Source organism: Hemisphaericaspora subhashii (genome assembly GCF_019202705.1).
Source record: "Hemisphaericaspora subhashii strain CBS 10753 chromosome Unknown scaffold50, whole genome shotgun sequence".
Classification (NCBI taxonomy): Eukaryota; Fungi; Ascomycota; class Pichiomycetes; order Serinales; family Debaryomycetaceae; genus Hemisphaericaspora; species Hemisphaericaspora subhashii.
Genome location: NW_026057324.1, coordinates 28294 through 45462, shown reverse-complemented (window position 1 = coordinate 45462; position 17169 = coordinate 28294). Strand labels below are relative to the sequence as shown.

The following is a 17169-nucleotide window of genomic DNA, read 5'->3' as shown; positions in this document are numbered from 1 at the left end:
GAAATTTTGCGCTCTACTTTTTCCACGGCATTACAATTACATTAACCGGGCCGTTGAAGGATATATTAATAATTAAAAACGCAACTTGCAATATCAAATGATATCATCCTATCTCACCAGAACAGTCAACCTTATTCCTATCTATAAATTTAAGGAGAGGTAACGGATAGTAACGGAGAGATATGATTATCTTTAACCTATTTCTTTGAAGCCTCTTATGGCTCAAACAAGCAAACAATAACTTGGTAAGAGACGGATCGTTTGTTATCACCAATTTCATTTCATATCCCGGTTTCCCAAGGCAGAAGTCCCCCCTCCCCCCGGTTTGTTGTTTCAATTCCCCTTTCACCCCTGATCAGGAGAAATGAGATAAAATTAAATTTCCTTTCTCTGTCATAAATTTATTATTTTTTTGATGCCGTTTCAATAAATGGATCTTCTTGTTGTGTTTATTGTTTTATTTTCTGCCGCGTATTTCTAAAAATATTTTGATTGGAAGTTCCGGAATGTAACGTATAACAATGAGGTCGGATTTCGTATTCGGTTTTCGTATCCCATTGATTATCAATTAATTGAATCATCTTTTGACGTAATCTCGTTAAAACCACACCACACCACACCATATCTCAATACACAACAACCATTTGGTATAAAGTATATTATGGCTTGGGACAAATGAACAAAGATGATAATTTTAATGATTCATCATCCACAACTTTTCTGTGGCGGATGCAAACTTTAACAAACCAAGAAAAAAAGGGTACTTTGGCACGGCTATGAAAAATTAATTATGTCATCCTTGTTGAAAGAGGGCTCTAAAAAAATAAGTTCAAATAATTATGATAAGATAATCCCAAGGGGACGACGACGGCGATGACAAAAATCTAATTAAATCACGTCAATTGACAATTAATAGTTGTCACATTTAGATATCGTGCGGGTAAGTAACCCCCTACCCCCTTCCTATCATGTGTTGTAGACCGAAACAAAAAAGTTTAGTGCCTTATGTTCAGGTGTTAGTCATGAAATGGAATGGCGTCACACGGAGATATACTCCAGAATGTGGGGAGTTCCACACGTAGTTTAAGCCTAATGCGTCATCCTTTATTGATTGAAAGTTTTACCCTCGGAAGTTGAAAAAATAACAATGGCTGCTAAATTTTGTTTACAACCCTAAAATAAACTTTTAAGAAGGGCGGCTAATCAATAAAGTATTACATTGAAAGACTCATTATAATAATGAGCCGTAAATTTTACGCTTATCTTTGTTATTTTTACCCCAACAGCTTAATCTTGCAATTTAAATTTATACACACTTTTTCATATTGAACCTTCCCCCTTTGGTTTTGAAACTTTCCTCCCGGGAAATTTCACAATATAAATATAATCCAATATCCTCCATAACCTCACTTCTTCGAAATGTAAGTTTGTTTCTTATATTCAAGTATTCCATTTCCATCTTCAACTTAATATCTACACCCATACTTCCCTTTTTCCAACTTCTACACTAGACAATTTCCTACGGTTTGCTGGTGCTTTAATACAATAATAATAACATAAACCAAGATGGAAAAAATCAGAGCCATGCTTGCTTCCGAAAAAGAGAAGGAACCCATTGTCGAAGTGGGAGACGCTTCTGACAACCAAGATTATGAAGCCGATCAAAAATTAATGGTAGCAATGTCTGCCAAATCCGCCGAATTCGACCCAGTCACATCTAATCTCATGAAAGAAGTCATGGATGACGAATATACTCAATTCAAAGTCGAAGATGACTCCCCATATCCAGAAGTCCGTGCCGCTGTTCCAAGTACTGATGATGTCACTCTTCCTCAAAACACCATTAGAATGTGGGTTCTTGGTATGATTTTGACTACTTTAGGTAATGGGATGAATATTTTATTTAGTTTCCATTCTCCTTCTTTTGCATTAACTACATTTGTTACTTCCATTTTAGCTTATCCTATGGGTAAACTTTGGTATTGGGTTATGCCAAATATTAAAATCTTTGGTGTTCCATTAAATCCTGGTCCTTTCAATGTTAAAGAACATGCTTTGATTACTATTATGGCTAATGTTTCCTTTGGTGGTGGTGCTGCATATGCTACCGATATCTTATTAGCCCAAAACCGATTCTACAATATTGATTTCGGTTGGGGTTTCGCATTATTATTGATTTGGTCAACTCAATGTATTGGGTTTGCCTTTGGTGGTATTATGAGAAGAATTGTCGTTGAACCAGCTGCTGCTATTTGGCCTTCAAATCTTGTTTCCGCTGTGTTTTTAACTAATCTTCATGTGAATGAAAATCATCCTGCTAATGGTTGGAAGATTTCTAGATTGGCATTCTTTGGGATTATTGGTCTTGGTAGTTTTCTCTACTATTGGTTCCCTGGTTTCCTTTTCCAAGCTTTATCTTATTTCTCATGGGTCACTTGGATTAAACCAGATAATGTCATTATTAATCAAGTCTTTGGTTCTTCTTCTGGGTTAGGTATGTTCCCAAATAGTATTGCCTTAGATTGGAATCAAATCGCCGGTTATATTGGTTCCCCGTTAATTCCACCAGCAGGTACAATTGCTACTATTTTTGCATCCATTGTTGTCATTTTCTGGATTGCTGTTCCAGCTATTCATTATTCAAACACTTGGTTTGCTCAATACTTGCCAATCTCATCTTCTGGTTCTTTTGATAGATTCCAACAACAGTACAACGTCAGTAGGATTATCAACCCAAAAACTTTAGAATTTGATCCCGAAGCATATAGCAAATACTCCCCACTTTTCTTATCCACCACATTTGCAGTTTCTTATGGATTATCATTCGCTTCCATTACCGCTACCGTTATGCACACCATTTTATTCCACGGTAAAGATATCATCAAATACATCAAAAGAGAAGAAAAACCAGATGTTCACGCTAGATTAATGAAAGCTTATAAAGAATGTCCAGACTGGTGGTATGTTGTTGTTTTCTTTGTCACTTTCGGTATGGCTATTGCTGTCTGTAGAGCTTGGCCAACTGATATGCCAATCTGGGCCCTTGTCATCTCCCTTTTGATTGCTATTTCATTCTTACCTGCAATTGCCCTTATTTATGCCTTAACTAACATCATGGTTGGTTTGAATGTTATTTCCGAATTCATTGCTGGGTATATGTTACAAGGTAAATACAATGCTATGTTCTTAGTCAAGACATTCACCTACATCACCAATTATCAAGCTGTTACATTCGTTCAAGATATGAAATTGGGTCACTACATGAAAATTGCTCCAAGACTCTTATTCGCTGCCCAATTTATCGCCACCGTTTGGGGTTCTCTTGTTCAAGTCGCAGTATTGAAATGGGCTTATGGTGCAATTGATGGATTATGTACTCCAACTCAAGCTAATCATTACACTTGTCCAAATGGTAAAGTTTTCTTCAATGCTTCTATTATTTGGGGGGTTATTGGTCCAAAACGTCAATTCTCTCCTGGTCAATTATATGATGGTTTATTATGGTTCTTCTTCATCGGTGCTATCTTACCTGTTATCAGTTGGTTAATCCTCAAGAAATGGCCAAATAGTTTTGTCAAATATTTGAATTGGCCAGTTTTCTTCTCTGGTACTGGTTACATCCCTCCAGCTACTCCATATAACTATACTTCTTATTGCGCTGTTGGATTAGCTTTTGGTTGGTGGATTAAGAGAAAATGGTTCCATTGGTGGACTAAATACAACTATTCCTTATCTGCTGGTATGGATATTGGGTTGGCTTGGTGTTCATTGATCATTTTCTTGTGTATTGGAATGACAAATACCAATGCTCCAAGTTGGTGGGGAAATAATGTTATTAATACCGTTGATTATAATGTTGTTACCAATATTAGAGACTTGTTACCTGAAGGTCAAGCATTTGGTCCAACTTCTTGGTAATGATGATTCCTTTTTAGTTCTGCTTTTACAGTTTGTACTATGTAATGTTTTTATGTAAATATGTATCACGTTCTTTGAATAAAATACTATTTTTGACTTTATGATTGAAAGGATGTTAATGCTTTCTGATGTCAGATTAATTCCATCGACGTAGGAATTATACTTTTTAATAACGATGCGACGATTTATAGGTTTAAGACAGGGAGGAAGTTGAAGCAACGGTAAAAACAGCATTGATTGTTGAAATCACTATTTGCTAGAATGACAACTGGAAGTTCATTGCTTCCATTTCCATTGATAAATCTGTCAGAATATATTCTATTGATACGATGTTATTTAGTTCATAAAGTCTCGTATCTCTCACAAAATCTTCAGTTATGTAATCCAGAGGATACAAACAATTAGCTTATTCTATTCCTTCGATGGAATTCATGCTCTTTTGCGTTTACAATGAAAGGTTGCAATATAACTAAGATGGCTGCCAAATTTTGTTAAGTGTAAGATAATATTGGTATTCACACTACTTTATTTCAAACTCATCTCTCATCATCTCGCTTCTAATAATTTTCTAAATCTGATCAAATATGATTCCCACTTCCACTTAGTAAATACAAGGAGGATAACACTACAAAACTTACGCAATGAGACAAAAGAGAGCTAAAGCATATAAGAAGCAAATGAATGTATATCTCCATGCATTCAAATTCAGAGAACCCTTTCAATTAATAGTAGACAATGAAATGGTCATTAATTGTGATCAAGCATCCTATGATATCATCAAAGGATTCAACAGAACAATCCAAGCAGAATCAAAACCAATGATAACACAATGTTGTATACAAGCATTATATGACACCAAGAATCAACGAGCAATAGATACAGCCAAAACATTTGAAAGAAGAAGATGTAATCATCGAGAAGCAATTGATCCTCATGATTGTATAGAATCAATTGTTAATATTAAGGGGGAGAATAAACATAGATATGTTGTCGCTACACAAAATTTACCATTACGTAAAAAATTAAGAAAAATTCCTGGGATTCCTTTGATTTTTATGAATCGATCAGTAATGGTAATGGAACCAATGTCGGATGCAACTGCAGAGTATTCGAGGAAATATGAAGAAAAGAAATTAACCGGAGGTTTAAATGATGCCAAGAGAGCAGGAGTTATTAATAAGGAGGAAGAAAAACCTAAAGAAGACAAACAAACTGACGGTGGTGAACCACCAAAGAAAAAGAGAAAGGGTCCAAAAGGCCCCAACCCTTTAAGTGTCAAGAAGAAAAAGACTGGTCCAACCGAGCCAGTAAAGGAAGAAACCAAAAAGTCCAATAGAAGAAGAAAACACAAGAAAGCGTCAGCTAATGATGAAGAAGCTCAAGATACTCCATCCACAGATAAGAATGAAGTGCGAGAGAAGGAAGCCTCCCAAGACGTTCAAGAACATTCCGCTGAGCAGAGGACTGAGGCAGATGACACACAATAGGGTACGGTGTAGAATATTTAATAAACTTATATTATAAAATAAATACATAAAAAGGGCAAACTAAGCTTCAGTAGATAATTCATCATTTTGTAACAATTCATATCCATTAAAGATCTTAGGAGCAACTTTTGGAGCTTCCTTAGGTTCAGATCTTGAAGGAGCATCCTTCTTCAAAATATATGAAGTACTTTCATCTATCAAACACAATTTACAATCAAAAGCCAATGATTGTTCTCTCAAAACTTTTCTAAATTGTTTTTGTAAAAGATATAACTTATTCTCTTCATCAATATCAATCAGTTTATAGCTATCCTTCGAATAAAACACAAACGTCGATTCCTTAATCCATTGGAAAACAGGATTCCCAATTTTTGTCTTCTCCACAACTGGCATCAACGCATTCTCAATATCATCCTTCACAACCCCAAAAAACACATCCTCAATAACTAAAGCATTATACAACGCGTCGTCAATATCTTGCTGTTTCAATTCCGTCACCTTGGCCGCCTGGGCCTCTAATTCTTCCTGGACTTCAGCCGCTTCGGCAAGTGTCATCTCCGGAATGATGGTTAATTTCGTTATGAGTATAAACACTGATCTTCTCGGCACTTGATCTTGGGATTCACAATACAATTTAAAAGTCTCCGCTAATTCATGGACGAATTGACGTTGTGGGGCAGACATTGGAGGGAAATGGTAACTTCTTTTTGGTGACGAGATGTCATTTTCTACTTGGAGGTTATAATCCTGAATGAATCCACGAATGGTGGATTCGATTCTTGAACACCAGGTTGCTTGTTTTTTATACGTATTCATGACGCTTTCACTGTATGGAATTGTCGTGTCTTGTGTCTTATCAGTAGTGTTGACGTCAAATGCGGCACGAAGAGCGGCGTCTCGTTTAGCGGCAGCACAGATTTCATTGCATTCCAAAATCGTTCCAATTGCTGTTGGTTCTTGGGTAGTAGCTCCACATTTAACTTTTTTGGTCAATTTACCACATTCGCAAGTAAGCGTAACCTCTTCCGTGCATCTTACAACATCACATACTGGGTTTTTGCCAGGTTTATCAAAATGACATTTTTGTTTACATAAATGAGGACAATTATTTCTCACTTTTCTACAATATGATTGACAACTATTAGTTTCAGCATGTTGATTTTCCTTTGTACATTTTGCCGAACAAGTTCTCATACATGGATGTCCACAACTTTTAAGCACGCGGCACATTCTACCACAAGACACTCTTTCTTGTGAACACAATATCCCCGGGATTTTCGGATTTGTCCCACAATCACATTCTTTCGTCACCAAAGCCGTACACTTCGGACACTCAACCGTCTCATCATGACATTCATGAATCTCAGCCCGATGTCCACACACGGGGATTCTATTACATTGTTCATGACAAACCAACTTCGTTCCACATCTCACCGGAGCTTGGATAATCGTCTTCCCACAATGACATACTAAATCATCATTCGTCGACTCTAAACAAACCTCACAAGGTCCATTATGACACAATGCCTGACATTCATGTTTTCCACATGCTTTCAAACGATTACATGGTCGGGTACATATATGCACAGCTTCCATTGACATAATATCATCCTCAAAATTCGATCTAAGATTATTTCGAATGGCTTTTTTCTTTTCTCGTTCCCTTGTCAATCCAGCTTGTTCATATTCACAACATGGTTCTCGATGATAATGTTTTCGGCAATTGAGGAGAACGGTACATTTATGTTCACATTTTGGTTTTTGTCCCGATTGGATGAATTTACATGGGGCGAGATAGGTTTCATGACCACATTGACATTTTATTTCTTGGATGGTTGTGCATTCGCAATCACCCTTGTGGCATTTATATTGACAATGACATCCACAGGGAAGCAATTTACCACAGATTTGGGAACATTCAGGAACTGGATCTGTACATTTGGTACGATTGGAGGAGTCGACTTTTGTCTTACCGCAATAACATGTTGATATGACCTCGGGGGAGAATTTACATTTGGGTATAGTTGGTGATGGTGGTTGACATTGTAAGATTTCATAATGTTCATTACAATCATAATACAATCTATGAGTCTTATGACACTCTCCACCTCCAATCCATTCCTTTCCATCCACATCCTGACATCGTTTCAAAACCTTCTCGTAACACTTCAATTCCAAAACCTCACCACCACAATAACACCTCATCTCAACCATTTTCTCACACATCCCACAAAAACCCCCATGACATCCTTTTGGACACCCATGGCCAAAATCACACAACCTCGTCACCTCACATTCATTCTCACACCTCCATCCATCCTCATATGGCGTAATCAAACATGGCAATTGTCTAGCCTCCCTTCCACAATCACACTTCATCAAAGGTCCCATCGCCCCACATACAGGATGTTTCCCCGGATGACAGGCATTCATACAAGCATGCACACAATCAGGATATTTATATCCACAACTATCCCCACAACTAAACGGAATTCCTTCCAATGATGAGCCGGACGTGGGATTGGTCACTTTTCCACACCAACAGGTGAATTTCCGGGGTAGGGTTCGCGTGGAAACGTTACAACTTGGACATCTCCATTCTTTATTCCGGGTAGAACTTCCTCTGATGGCCCAGTCTTTTATGCATTCGAGATCATAGACCCGGAAGCAGTGTTGACAGGACCAGATGGTTGAATGGGGGTCGATTTCTCCGGTGCAGACGAGACAGATGTAGGTTCCGTCTTGGATTTCTCGGATGATTGTAGAGCCGAGGGATTCGTCGGGATAGCTGTCGTCGTCATTGTCGTCGTCGAATTCAGATGAGTCTGTTTCTGGTTCGAATTCAGATGAGGAATTGTTATCGAATTCTTGGGGATGGTGTCTCATGGTGGTGGACATATCTGCATTCGAATCCTCATTGAATTGATCTTGAACTCGTGGTTGGTGATCTTCANCTTGGGGATGGTGTCTCATGGTGGTGGACATATCTGCATTCGAATCCTCATTGAATTGATCTTGAACTCGTGGTTGGTGATCTTCACTTGGTCTGCTTGTTTGTGATATCAGACCAGGATCATGTTCTTCTTTATTGACTTCCATAATTACTCTTTCATAAGAAAACTATTCAAGAAAAAGAAGGAAAGTTTAATCTGAAAAAAAAAATCTAAGCGCAAAAAGAAGATGAGATATAAAGAGTGACCACCAAAAAAATTGATAATCAACAAAGTTGAGTCATAGGCAAATATGTAAACAAATGAATATTCAACTACATAACTACGAAAGTTCAATAATAAACTAAAAATCATTTCATTAAAACAAAATAATATAGATACACCCCGATATTCATAATTCTAAATAAACAACAAAAAAACAATCTTAATTAATTAAATGATAATAATAATAACAAATGTATAACATAAAAATATAAAATGACGAAAAATACAACAATAAAATGATCAAATGTATGTATGTATAATAATAATAAACTTCAACCTAAACTCTAATACTTCTCCTCTTAAAAAAGTCCATCACCTTCCTAGCAGCACTAGCCTCTTTCGTATTCCCAGCTTTTGAATTACTCGACGAATTACTACTAATCCTCTTTTGATGTACACCACCATTTCCCCCATCCTTGATATTGTCATTAGTTGGTTCGAGGACTTTTCTAACATATGGTTCTGGACTACTATAGAATGACAAAATACTAAACCTATTCCGTTTCTTATGTGACACAGAAACATCTTTATTCTCCTTATTATCCTCACTAGTTCTTCTTGCACTCACGGTATGTCTTCTATTCAAACCAGTTGATTCCTTCTTCAGTGGATGTTGTTTTTGTGATTTCACAATCATAGGTGGTGGGACTGGAACAACTTGTGGAACTCCGATATATTCTTCCACCGGGATAATTTCCTCTTCCATAATAACAACCCCATATTTTCCTTCTCCGTCAACAGCAGTATCCGATGATGAAATATGTGATCCAATTTCAATTTCAATCGGTTTGGAAGTCTCAACTGGTGGACTTGATGCATTCACCATAGTTTCTGGACTATTGATTATATCTTGTCCACTTCCCTTACGACTATGACTATTACTACCATGTTCATCGCCACTTCCATGATGAATAGTGTCAAATTCAGGTTGATGATTGATTAATGGAGTAGTAGAAGTATTCTCAGAATCTTCATGTTTGGTCGTCGTCGTTGTCGTACCTACTAAATCCAAAGTATCGATCTTATCCTCTAAATAAGTCAATACTGAAGATTGTTTGGTCACTTTATCTCCTCCATGATTACTAATACTACTATCTTTATTACTCAAGACTGCCGTGACGTTAATATGTGTAACCAGAGAATTTCTTCTTGATGAAGCTACTGGAGTTTCATATCCCTTAATAATATGGTTTTCCGATTTTGGTGGTGATGTCAGAATATATTGAGTCATTGGACTATTACTTGCAATTGGACTTGGGATTTTTATATAATCAAATGCAGAATTATGAGAATTGGAACTTAAAGTTGAAGACATTGATGATGGATGATATGAAGTGGGTCGAGGTTTTTTGATTGAATGAGGTAATCTTGGTGATTCTCTTGCTTGTGCTTGTTGTTGTGCTTGTGGTGGTGGCAATGAAGGTGGATTTCTCAAATTATTGTTATTCTTTGCCTCTTGCTTAGTTGGACTTTCAACGATTGTAGAGATTGGTGTACCGGTATATGTAGTTGATCTTGGTAATTGAGTAGGTAAATAATGATAACTATCATTGGCATTATCATGAACCATGGCAGCTTTTAATGCAATACTAGCTGAAGAATATGAAGATGTAATTGCACTTGTTGATTTATCATAAATTTGATGTTTTGGTGATGGAGTTTGGAATATGGCTGATGTAGATGATGCAATTGTAGATGATGAAGTAGAATCAATAATGGTTCGATTAGTAGGTGTTTGTGCTACTGCAGTGGCTAAGTATGATGAAGTTGATGGAGATGAATATAAAAGATTAATGCTATTGGCAGAATATGAACGTGCATGAGATGGAGCAGGATGGGCAAGATGAGGATTATGATTATTCATTAATGAAGATGAATTGGTTCTTTCTGGAATCATAGAAAATCTCTTATTGGTATTATGCATTGGAGTAATTGGTTGTTTTGCTTTTACACTTTCTTCATGTAATTTATCCCATTCTGGTTGTCTAATTGATAATAATTTGGCATGAGGACTTAACCAAGCATGAGTTCTAATTTCATCTAAAGTAATTCTTTTTTTAGGATCAGCAATAATTATTTTTCTTAATAAATCACGAGCTAAAGGTGAAACATATTCTGGAAATGTTAATGGAGTTTTACAAATATAATGATATAATCTAATAATATCTGAACCATCTTCATTTTCTGGATCATCATCAAATGGTAAATATCCAGCTAACATGGCATATAATATAACCCCAAGTGACCAAATATCTACTTTTCTCCCTTCATATGGACTTTGAGTTAATACTAATTCTGGTGCAGCATAACATGGAGATCCACAACTTGTTTTCATTAAATCAGATTTTTCTCGATTATAAGAATTAACAAAACCAAAATCACTAATGATTACATTTTGATGTTTATCTAATAATAAATTTTCCAATTTTAAATCACGATGAATTAACCCCTTTGAATGCATATAATCAACTCCACTAACTAATTGTGAAAATAACTTTTTAGCAACATTTTCTTTTAAATATTTATGATGTAAAATATAATCAAATAATTCTCCACCAGATGCATATTCTAATACAATTCCAATATATTTCCCACTTTTCATAACTTCAACTAAATTAACAATATTTGGATGATTTAATAATTTTAATGAATTAATTTCTCGATGGATTTTAATTTCAGATTCTGAATCTTTAATTATTGAAGATCGTTTAATTAATTTAATTGCAACTTGACTTGGATGTTTACCATCTTTTCTCCAACCTAATTTAACTTTACCAAATTCACCTTCTCCTAAAGTAGAACCAAGTATATAATTACCAAATCTGATTTCTCGATGCATTCGTTTACCAGGAGTTTGACTGATATGAGAAGACTGTTGTTGTTGCTGTTGTTGAGAAGATTGTGGGACTACTGTTGGTGGTTGTGGAGTTGGTTGCAGGTGTCTATTCTGTTGTCGTTGTTGTCGTTGTTGGTCTTCTATGTGTTGTTGTTTAATGTCTGCGTATATCTCTGCTGCGGTTCTTGGAGTAGAATTATTAGGGGCTATGTTTCTTGGTTGAGATGTTGATGTTGTTGTTGTTGGGTCGGTTGTTGTTGTTGTTGATTTATCCAATGGTTGGTCAGGTAATAGTTCAGAAACCTGAACCATTACGTTTGTTGATGACATGGTTAGCTAATATGATGAAAATGCTTGAAAAAAGGAAAGGAAAGGGTATATGTAGCTAATTAATGAAAGGAAAATTAATTTTAATGTTTCTCTGTATCAAATTGATATTTTAGTTTTCAATAAAATCTTGTGTGTGTTGTGAATTTTTCTTTCTCGAGATTTTTGTTGTTGGAAGCAAAAAAAAAAAATTAATTAATTAAAATTATTTTTTAACGCAAAAATGTTTTACCTTTTTTTCACAGGAATTTAAAAAATAAAATAATTATTATTTTATTCGCTAAATGAGAATGGATTCTGATATTCTGAATTTTGAATTGGTGAATTGAATAATAAGATTTATAATTTGAAACGTATAATAAAGGAAGAAATAAAAAGCCAGTTCTCCTTTTATTTGTTTAAATTAAAATTTTGGTGGGGGTGGATAATGTATTATGTTTTTATATTCTTTTGGATGGTGGGGTGATATTTGGACTGATGGTATATTAGCTTAGTATGTAGATCTAGCGTCTTAAGTTAAAAATTTAATAATGAAACAAAAATCGTTTTTGTTTTCTTTATATACAAATCAGGAACAAACAACCAAAAAAAAAAATAATGACGTCTTTTTTTTTCTTCTGCTTCTGTCTTTAATGGGTTGTCAATTAAGTATGTTGCAAATTAAATGACAAAGAAAAATTTGTACGTTTAATTATAATGATGATGCTGATGATGCTGATGATGATGGGTAGTGTATGTATCTTTCTAATATGTTGCAATGCTTAAGGCGTTGTAGTTAAAAATAGATGAGCCGTTTTCAATTGTTTTTCTTTCTTGGTAAAAATTCAAGTAGAACGTTAAAGAAAGGTAGGAAGGTTTTATTGTTTTGCAACAGTTGAAAGTGTAGCTTAAAGTTTAATACTTTTGTAATGGCTAATTGGAATTTCAATTGAAATTGTGAGTTTCGTCGTGTATTGTTTTTTTACAACAACAACAGGATATGTTTAACTTTTCGTATTAAAAATAGAAAGTTTAAAATGATTATTCGATTGAATTGATTGGGTTTGTAGTTGTAACTGTTAGTAGTGGTTGGTAGTGTTGACATACAAACGTGTTTCACTTCTATCGTATCTCTAACTATCTTTCTGTTAATGAGGCTAATAATCTTTTAAGGAAGTTGTAAAGAAGAAAGAAGAAGAAAGCAAGAGAAGAAAAAAAAAAACAAGAGAAGAAAGAAACAGAAGAAAGTTAAACTTTGCAACAACAAATTTTTATTAAGAAGAAAGAACAGCAAAAATTATTTTTTGGTTGTAAAGAAATGATTCATTAATTTTAAAAATCTAAAAATCGTTTAATTAAAAAATAATATTGTTTACATTTTGGTAAATGGACGACTTTTGTTTTTACTCGATTTCCCAAATTAGATCGTCTCTTTCTCTAGTAAATTTGTACATACTCTTCCATTCTGTACACTACAGAGTCAATTTGATTGACACTTGTTACCAACTTACTTGGCTAACATTTACCAACGTTACATAACCATCACATAATAGTAACATATCTACATTATGCGTTGTCCATTACAATTATAATTCAACTTTACGACGTGGCGTTCTTTTTTTTTTTAATCTTATTTTTTTTTACAGTTGTCCCCCGCCCTTTTAGATAAGTGGAAAATTCAAATATCAAAAAGGAACGAAATTTATTGATAATTTTATTTTAGTATTTATGGGGCGTAAATGCAACATATCTTTTCTTCTTCTTAACTCTTTGCTTGTTTGCAGCCGTTACTTATTCTAGGGCGGCGGTAGAAATGATGTAGATACGTTTCATTTCGATTTGTTACAAGGTAACATTTCCAGCCGGTAGTACTGATCAAACTACTACTGGACTCTGTAAAAAAATTCCCGTTGTAGAGGAATGAAAGAGACAAGATTTAGTCATTCAATTTATTTACTCTGATTATTTTTGAGATCTGAAACAATACACAACGCCCCTTACATGATCTCTGTTCATTCGATTGACATATGCCTCAAAAAAACAATTAACTCATTCTCTCTCCTATACATCTAGTCACTTCTTTATAAATCATCCCCCTTTCATTGGTAGGAGATAAAAATAAACTAAAATTTCAAATTATTCAAACCTCACCCTTATTAATATTAAAAGAAACTAAATGCACCATAATTTTAAATAAAAAAATCTTCCAGTCATGTCAATCTTTACTTCACAACACCCCTCAAAAAGAAAAGCAATGACTTTTTTTTTCTTTGCTCATCTCTTCAGTCTTGTTAAAACTTACTCACTTCAAGGGATGGATGGATAGATGGGATCATGCGAAAGATTGACAGGGATTGGAATTCTTCAGTTAAAGACCGTCATTTTCCATTGTTTGACAAAACGAAAGTCGTTGTCAAGACAGTTGTTTCTCCAGATCTCTGAATGACCACCGAAAAAAAAAAACGACAAGATCCATCGGGAAATCTGGAATGCAAGCCAAAAAAAAAATCTGGGGTAAAAATTAGATAGTCGTGTATTGATGGTTAATTTTCTATCAAATACAAAAAATATTCAAATCTGGGGATGTGTATGAATATGTGTCATTTACTATCAAATTCATCTAAACTCATAATACGGAAATATGTAGAATAAAGTATATTATTTTAAAAAGTGTCATCGTCTTTCTAATTACGACTAATATTCTCTTAGACGAACCATAAATGACCACTATGCACATATATGTGCTACTTTGGAATTCTTTCATCAATTAAGCCTTCCATCAGAGCAATCTTCTCTATTACGCTGGTCTTCGTACCCAATCCCCCTTCTCACGCATCCTTTGTTATAAGAAACGAAGAAACAAAGTGACTCTCCTGGCTTGCTATTTCTCGTATGTCAATCACTCACTTCAGAAAAGAAAAAGAATGAAGAACAACATACGAAAAAAAGGAGAAAAATATTTTTTTTTTGCAGCCAATTTTCGACAGACGTGGCATTTAAACCGTCTAATTAAATCTTAAAAAAAAAAACGTTTGTTGTCAGGTCCTAAATGCAGAATTTTTCTTCGTATATGTACATATTACTTGTTTTTTGTTTCAAATGATTCATACATTAAGTCGCCTTATAGAAAAAGTATCCATTCTAGCCCCATATTCCCCGGGGCTTATTCCTTTTTAACACGACGTGGCCATTTCTAATAATGTACAGCAAATCTCGTGGTGGCTGGCCCAGAGGACCTCGATTATGACATTTACTTTCCTTGATCGAGACAATTTATCGGATTTGTCAGCATATCTAGTTGATGAAACGTTCAACATGTATTCCGAAGAAAGTTTTACGAAAATTTATAAAACCCTAAAATATCAAGGCTGAGTATCTATCGTAAAAGTATGTAAGTATTCCAATCTCATAGATGGTGTATATGATGACTAATTCACACTTCCATACTTCTAGAAAGGGCTTCATTGTCTGATAGAATCTTCCCTCGGCTTTTGTCGTAGGCTTTAATGATCTGTCGTGGTTATCACCGAGCTTCAACCTATTTTTTTTATTGACAAATTGTTCAGCACACGTACTTTTTTGATTCAACAGAACGAAAAAAAAAGTTGATCCCAAGCTACCCTCACGCGTCTTTTCTGTAAATTATGTATTATTTTTATAAATTTTCTTTACAACACCCACATCAATCATAATCACCCATCAACACAATGACACAAGCAGAATACGATTCCCAACGACAACCAACTCCATCCGAAGAACACCCCGACCAAATCCCCATCGACGAAGATGACGATGACGAACTCAGTGGCCCCCTTCTAATCGACCGACTCGAAGGCAATGGAATCACCAGCTCCGACATCAAAAAACTCCAAGCAGAAGGATTCCACACAGTCGAAAGTATAGCATATACCCCCAAGAGACTCCTTACCAACGTCAAAGGGATCAGTGAAGCCAAAGCTGAAAAAATCTCCCAAGAGGCGGCAAAATTAGTTCCGATGGGGTTTACTACTGCTAGTGAATTTCATTCGCGTCGATCGGAATTGATTTGTTTAACTACTGGTTCAAAACAATTAGATACTTTATTAGGAGGAGGGATTGAGACTGGGGGGATAACGGAAGTATTTGGCGAGTTTAGGACTGGGAAATCTCAATTATGTCATACTTTGTCAGTTACTTGTCAATTACCGATTGATATGGGAGGGGGAGAAGGGAAATGTTTATATATTGATACAGAAGGGACATTTAGACCTAATCGATTAGTATCGATTGCTGAACGATATGGATTGAATCCGAATGATTGTTTGGATAATGTTGCATATGCGAGGGCATATAATGCCGAACATCAATTACAATTATTAAATCTTGCTGCTAAAATGATGTCGGAATCACGGTTTTCGTTATTAATAGTGGATAGTATTATGTCGTTATATAGGACTGATTATGCTGGAAGGGGGGAATTAAGTGCAAGACAAACTCATGTTGCCAAGTTTATGAGAACTTTACAAAGATTGGCTGATGAATTTGGGATTGCTGTTGTTATTACCAATCAAGTTGTTGCTCAAGTGGATGGAATGGCGGGAATGTATAATCCTGATCCTAAGAAACCTATTGGTGGGAATATTATTGCTCATTCTTCAACTACTAGATTGTCATTTAAGAAGGGGAGAGCTGAAACTAGAATATGTAAGATTTATGATAGTCCTTGTTTGCCGGAAAGTGAATGTGTGTTTGCTATTTATGAAGATGGGATTGGAGATCCAAGAGTTGAAGATGATGATAAGTAGTTGGGTCTTTTGCAAGTTTGTTTTATTTGTATAGTTTCGTAGTATATATCCGTTTTTTCTGTAGTCTGTAGTTGAAAAAGAATTCACATATATTTCGCCTTGAATCGTTCATCAGAAGCCCGCAGCACAAGAGAATAAGACATGACTAATTAAAACAATGACTCTGAAAAATTAAAAAAATTATGAATAACCGTTTTTAAGAAATAAAACGGATAATACCAAGAAAAAAAACGACAAGCTTTCATTGTTTTAATGAAAAATTACCTCGGGATCCATCGCCCTACGGGTTAGGATGATTTGGTAACTTTAAGAGTATCACAAGCTCAATCGAACCATCCTTTTAAGACTGATGCAACGGCGTTGCTTATAAGGATGACTCTAAACAATAACACATGTATGAGTTGGTAACCATGCATATACTTAAACATAATGAGTATAGACATTAAAGAGTGGCTTGAAATTGTGTAATTGAAAATTTCTTCTTGTGTAATGTTTCTAATTGTATAAGTTTTAAGTAATTTACATTGTACAAAAATAATAAATTAAAAAGAAATGCCTTGTTGGGAAGACTAAAAAATTTTTTCATATTTTTATCTAAACGATCAATTTCTGAAGAGAGAAAT

At 35.1% G+C, this 17169-nt stretch overlaps 5 protein-coding genes across 5 annotated transcripts; 3 read left to right on the top strand and 2 right to left on the bottom strand. All coding sequences in view use genetic code 12, as the record gives it.

Moving 5' to 3' along the window:
- Positions 1-1566: 1566 nt before the first annotated feature.
- On the top strand, positions 1567-3918 carry OPT1 (oligopeptide transporter; the record flags this gene model as incomplete). Its single annotated transcript, XM_049407544.1, has 1 exon — positions 1567-3918. The coding sequence occupies one exon, from the start codon at positions 1567-1569 to the stop codon at positions 3916-3918; it is 2352 nt and encodes a 783-aa protein (XP_049263044.1).
- Positions 3919-4559: 641 nt separating this feature from the next.
- Positions 4560-5405, top strand: J8A68_003664 (rRNA-binding ribosome biosynthesis protein; the record flags this gene model as incomplete). Its single annotated transcript, XM_049407542.1, has 1 exon — positions 4560-5405. One exon carries the CDS (start codon positions 4560-4562, stop codon positions 5403-5405), a length of 846 nt encoding a protein of 281 aa, XP_049263043.1.
- A 60-nt stretch (positions 5406-5465) lies between these two features.
- J8A68_003663 (uncharacterized protein) lies at positions 5466-8504 on the bottom strand (the record flags this gene model as incomplete). Its single annotated transcript, XM_049407541.1, has 1 exon — positions 5466-8504. The coding sequence occupies one exon, from the start codon at positions 8502-8504 to the stop codon at positions 5466-5468; it is 3039 nt and encodes a 1012-aa protein (XP_049263042.1).
- Positions 8505-8897: 393 nt separating this feature from the next.
- Positions 8898-11786, bottom strand: J8A68_003662 (protein kinase; the record flags this gene model as incomplete). The annotated part of the gene is made up of 1 exon (XM_049407540.1): positions 8898-11786. The coding sequence occupies one exon, from the start codon at positions 11784-11786 to the stop codon at positions 8898-8900; it is 2889 nt and encodes a 962-aa protein (XP_049263041.1).
- Positions 11787-15469: 3683 nt separating this feature from the next.
- RAD51 (recombinase) lies at positions 15470-16546 on the top strand (the record flags this gene model as incomplete). Its single annotated transcript, XM_049407539.1, has 1 exon — positions 15470-16546. The coding sequence occupies one exon, from the start codon at positions 15470-15472 to the stop codon at positions 16544-16546; it is 1077 nt and encodes a 358-aa protein (XP_049263040.1).
- Positions 16547-17169: the final 623 nt, after the last annotated feature.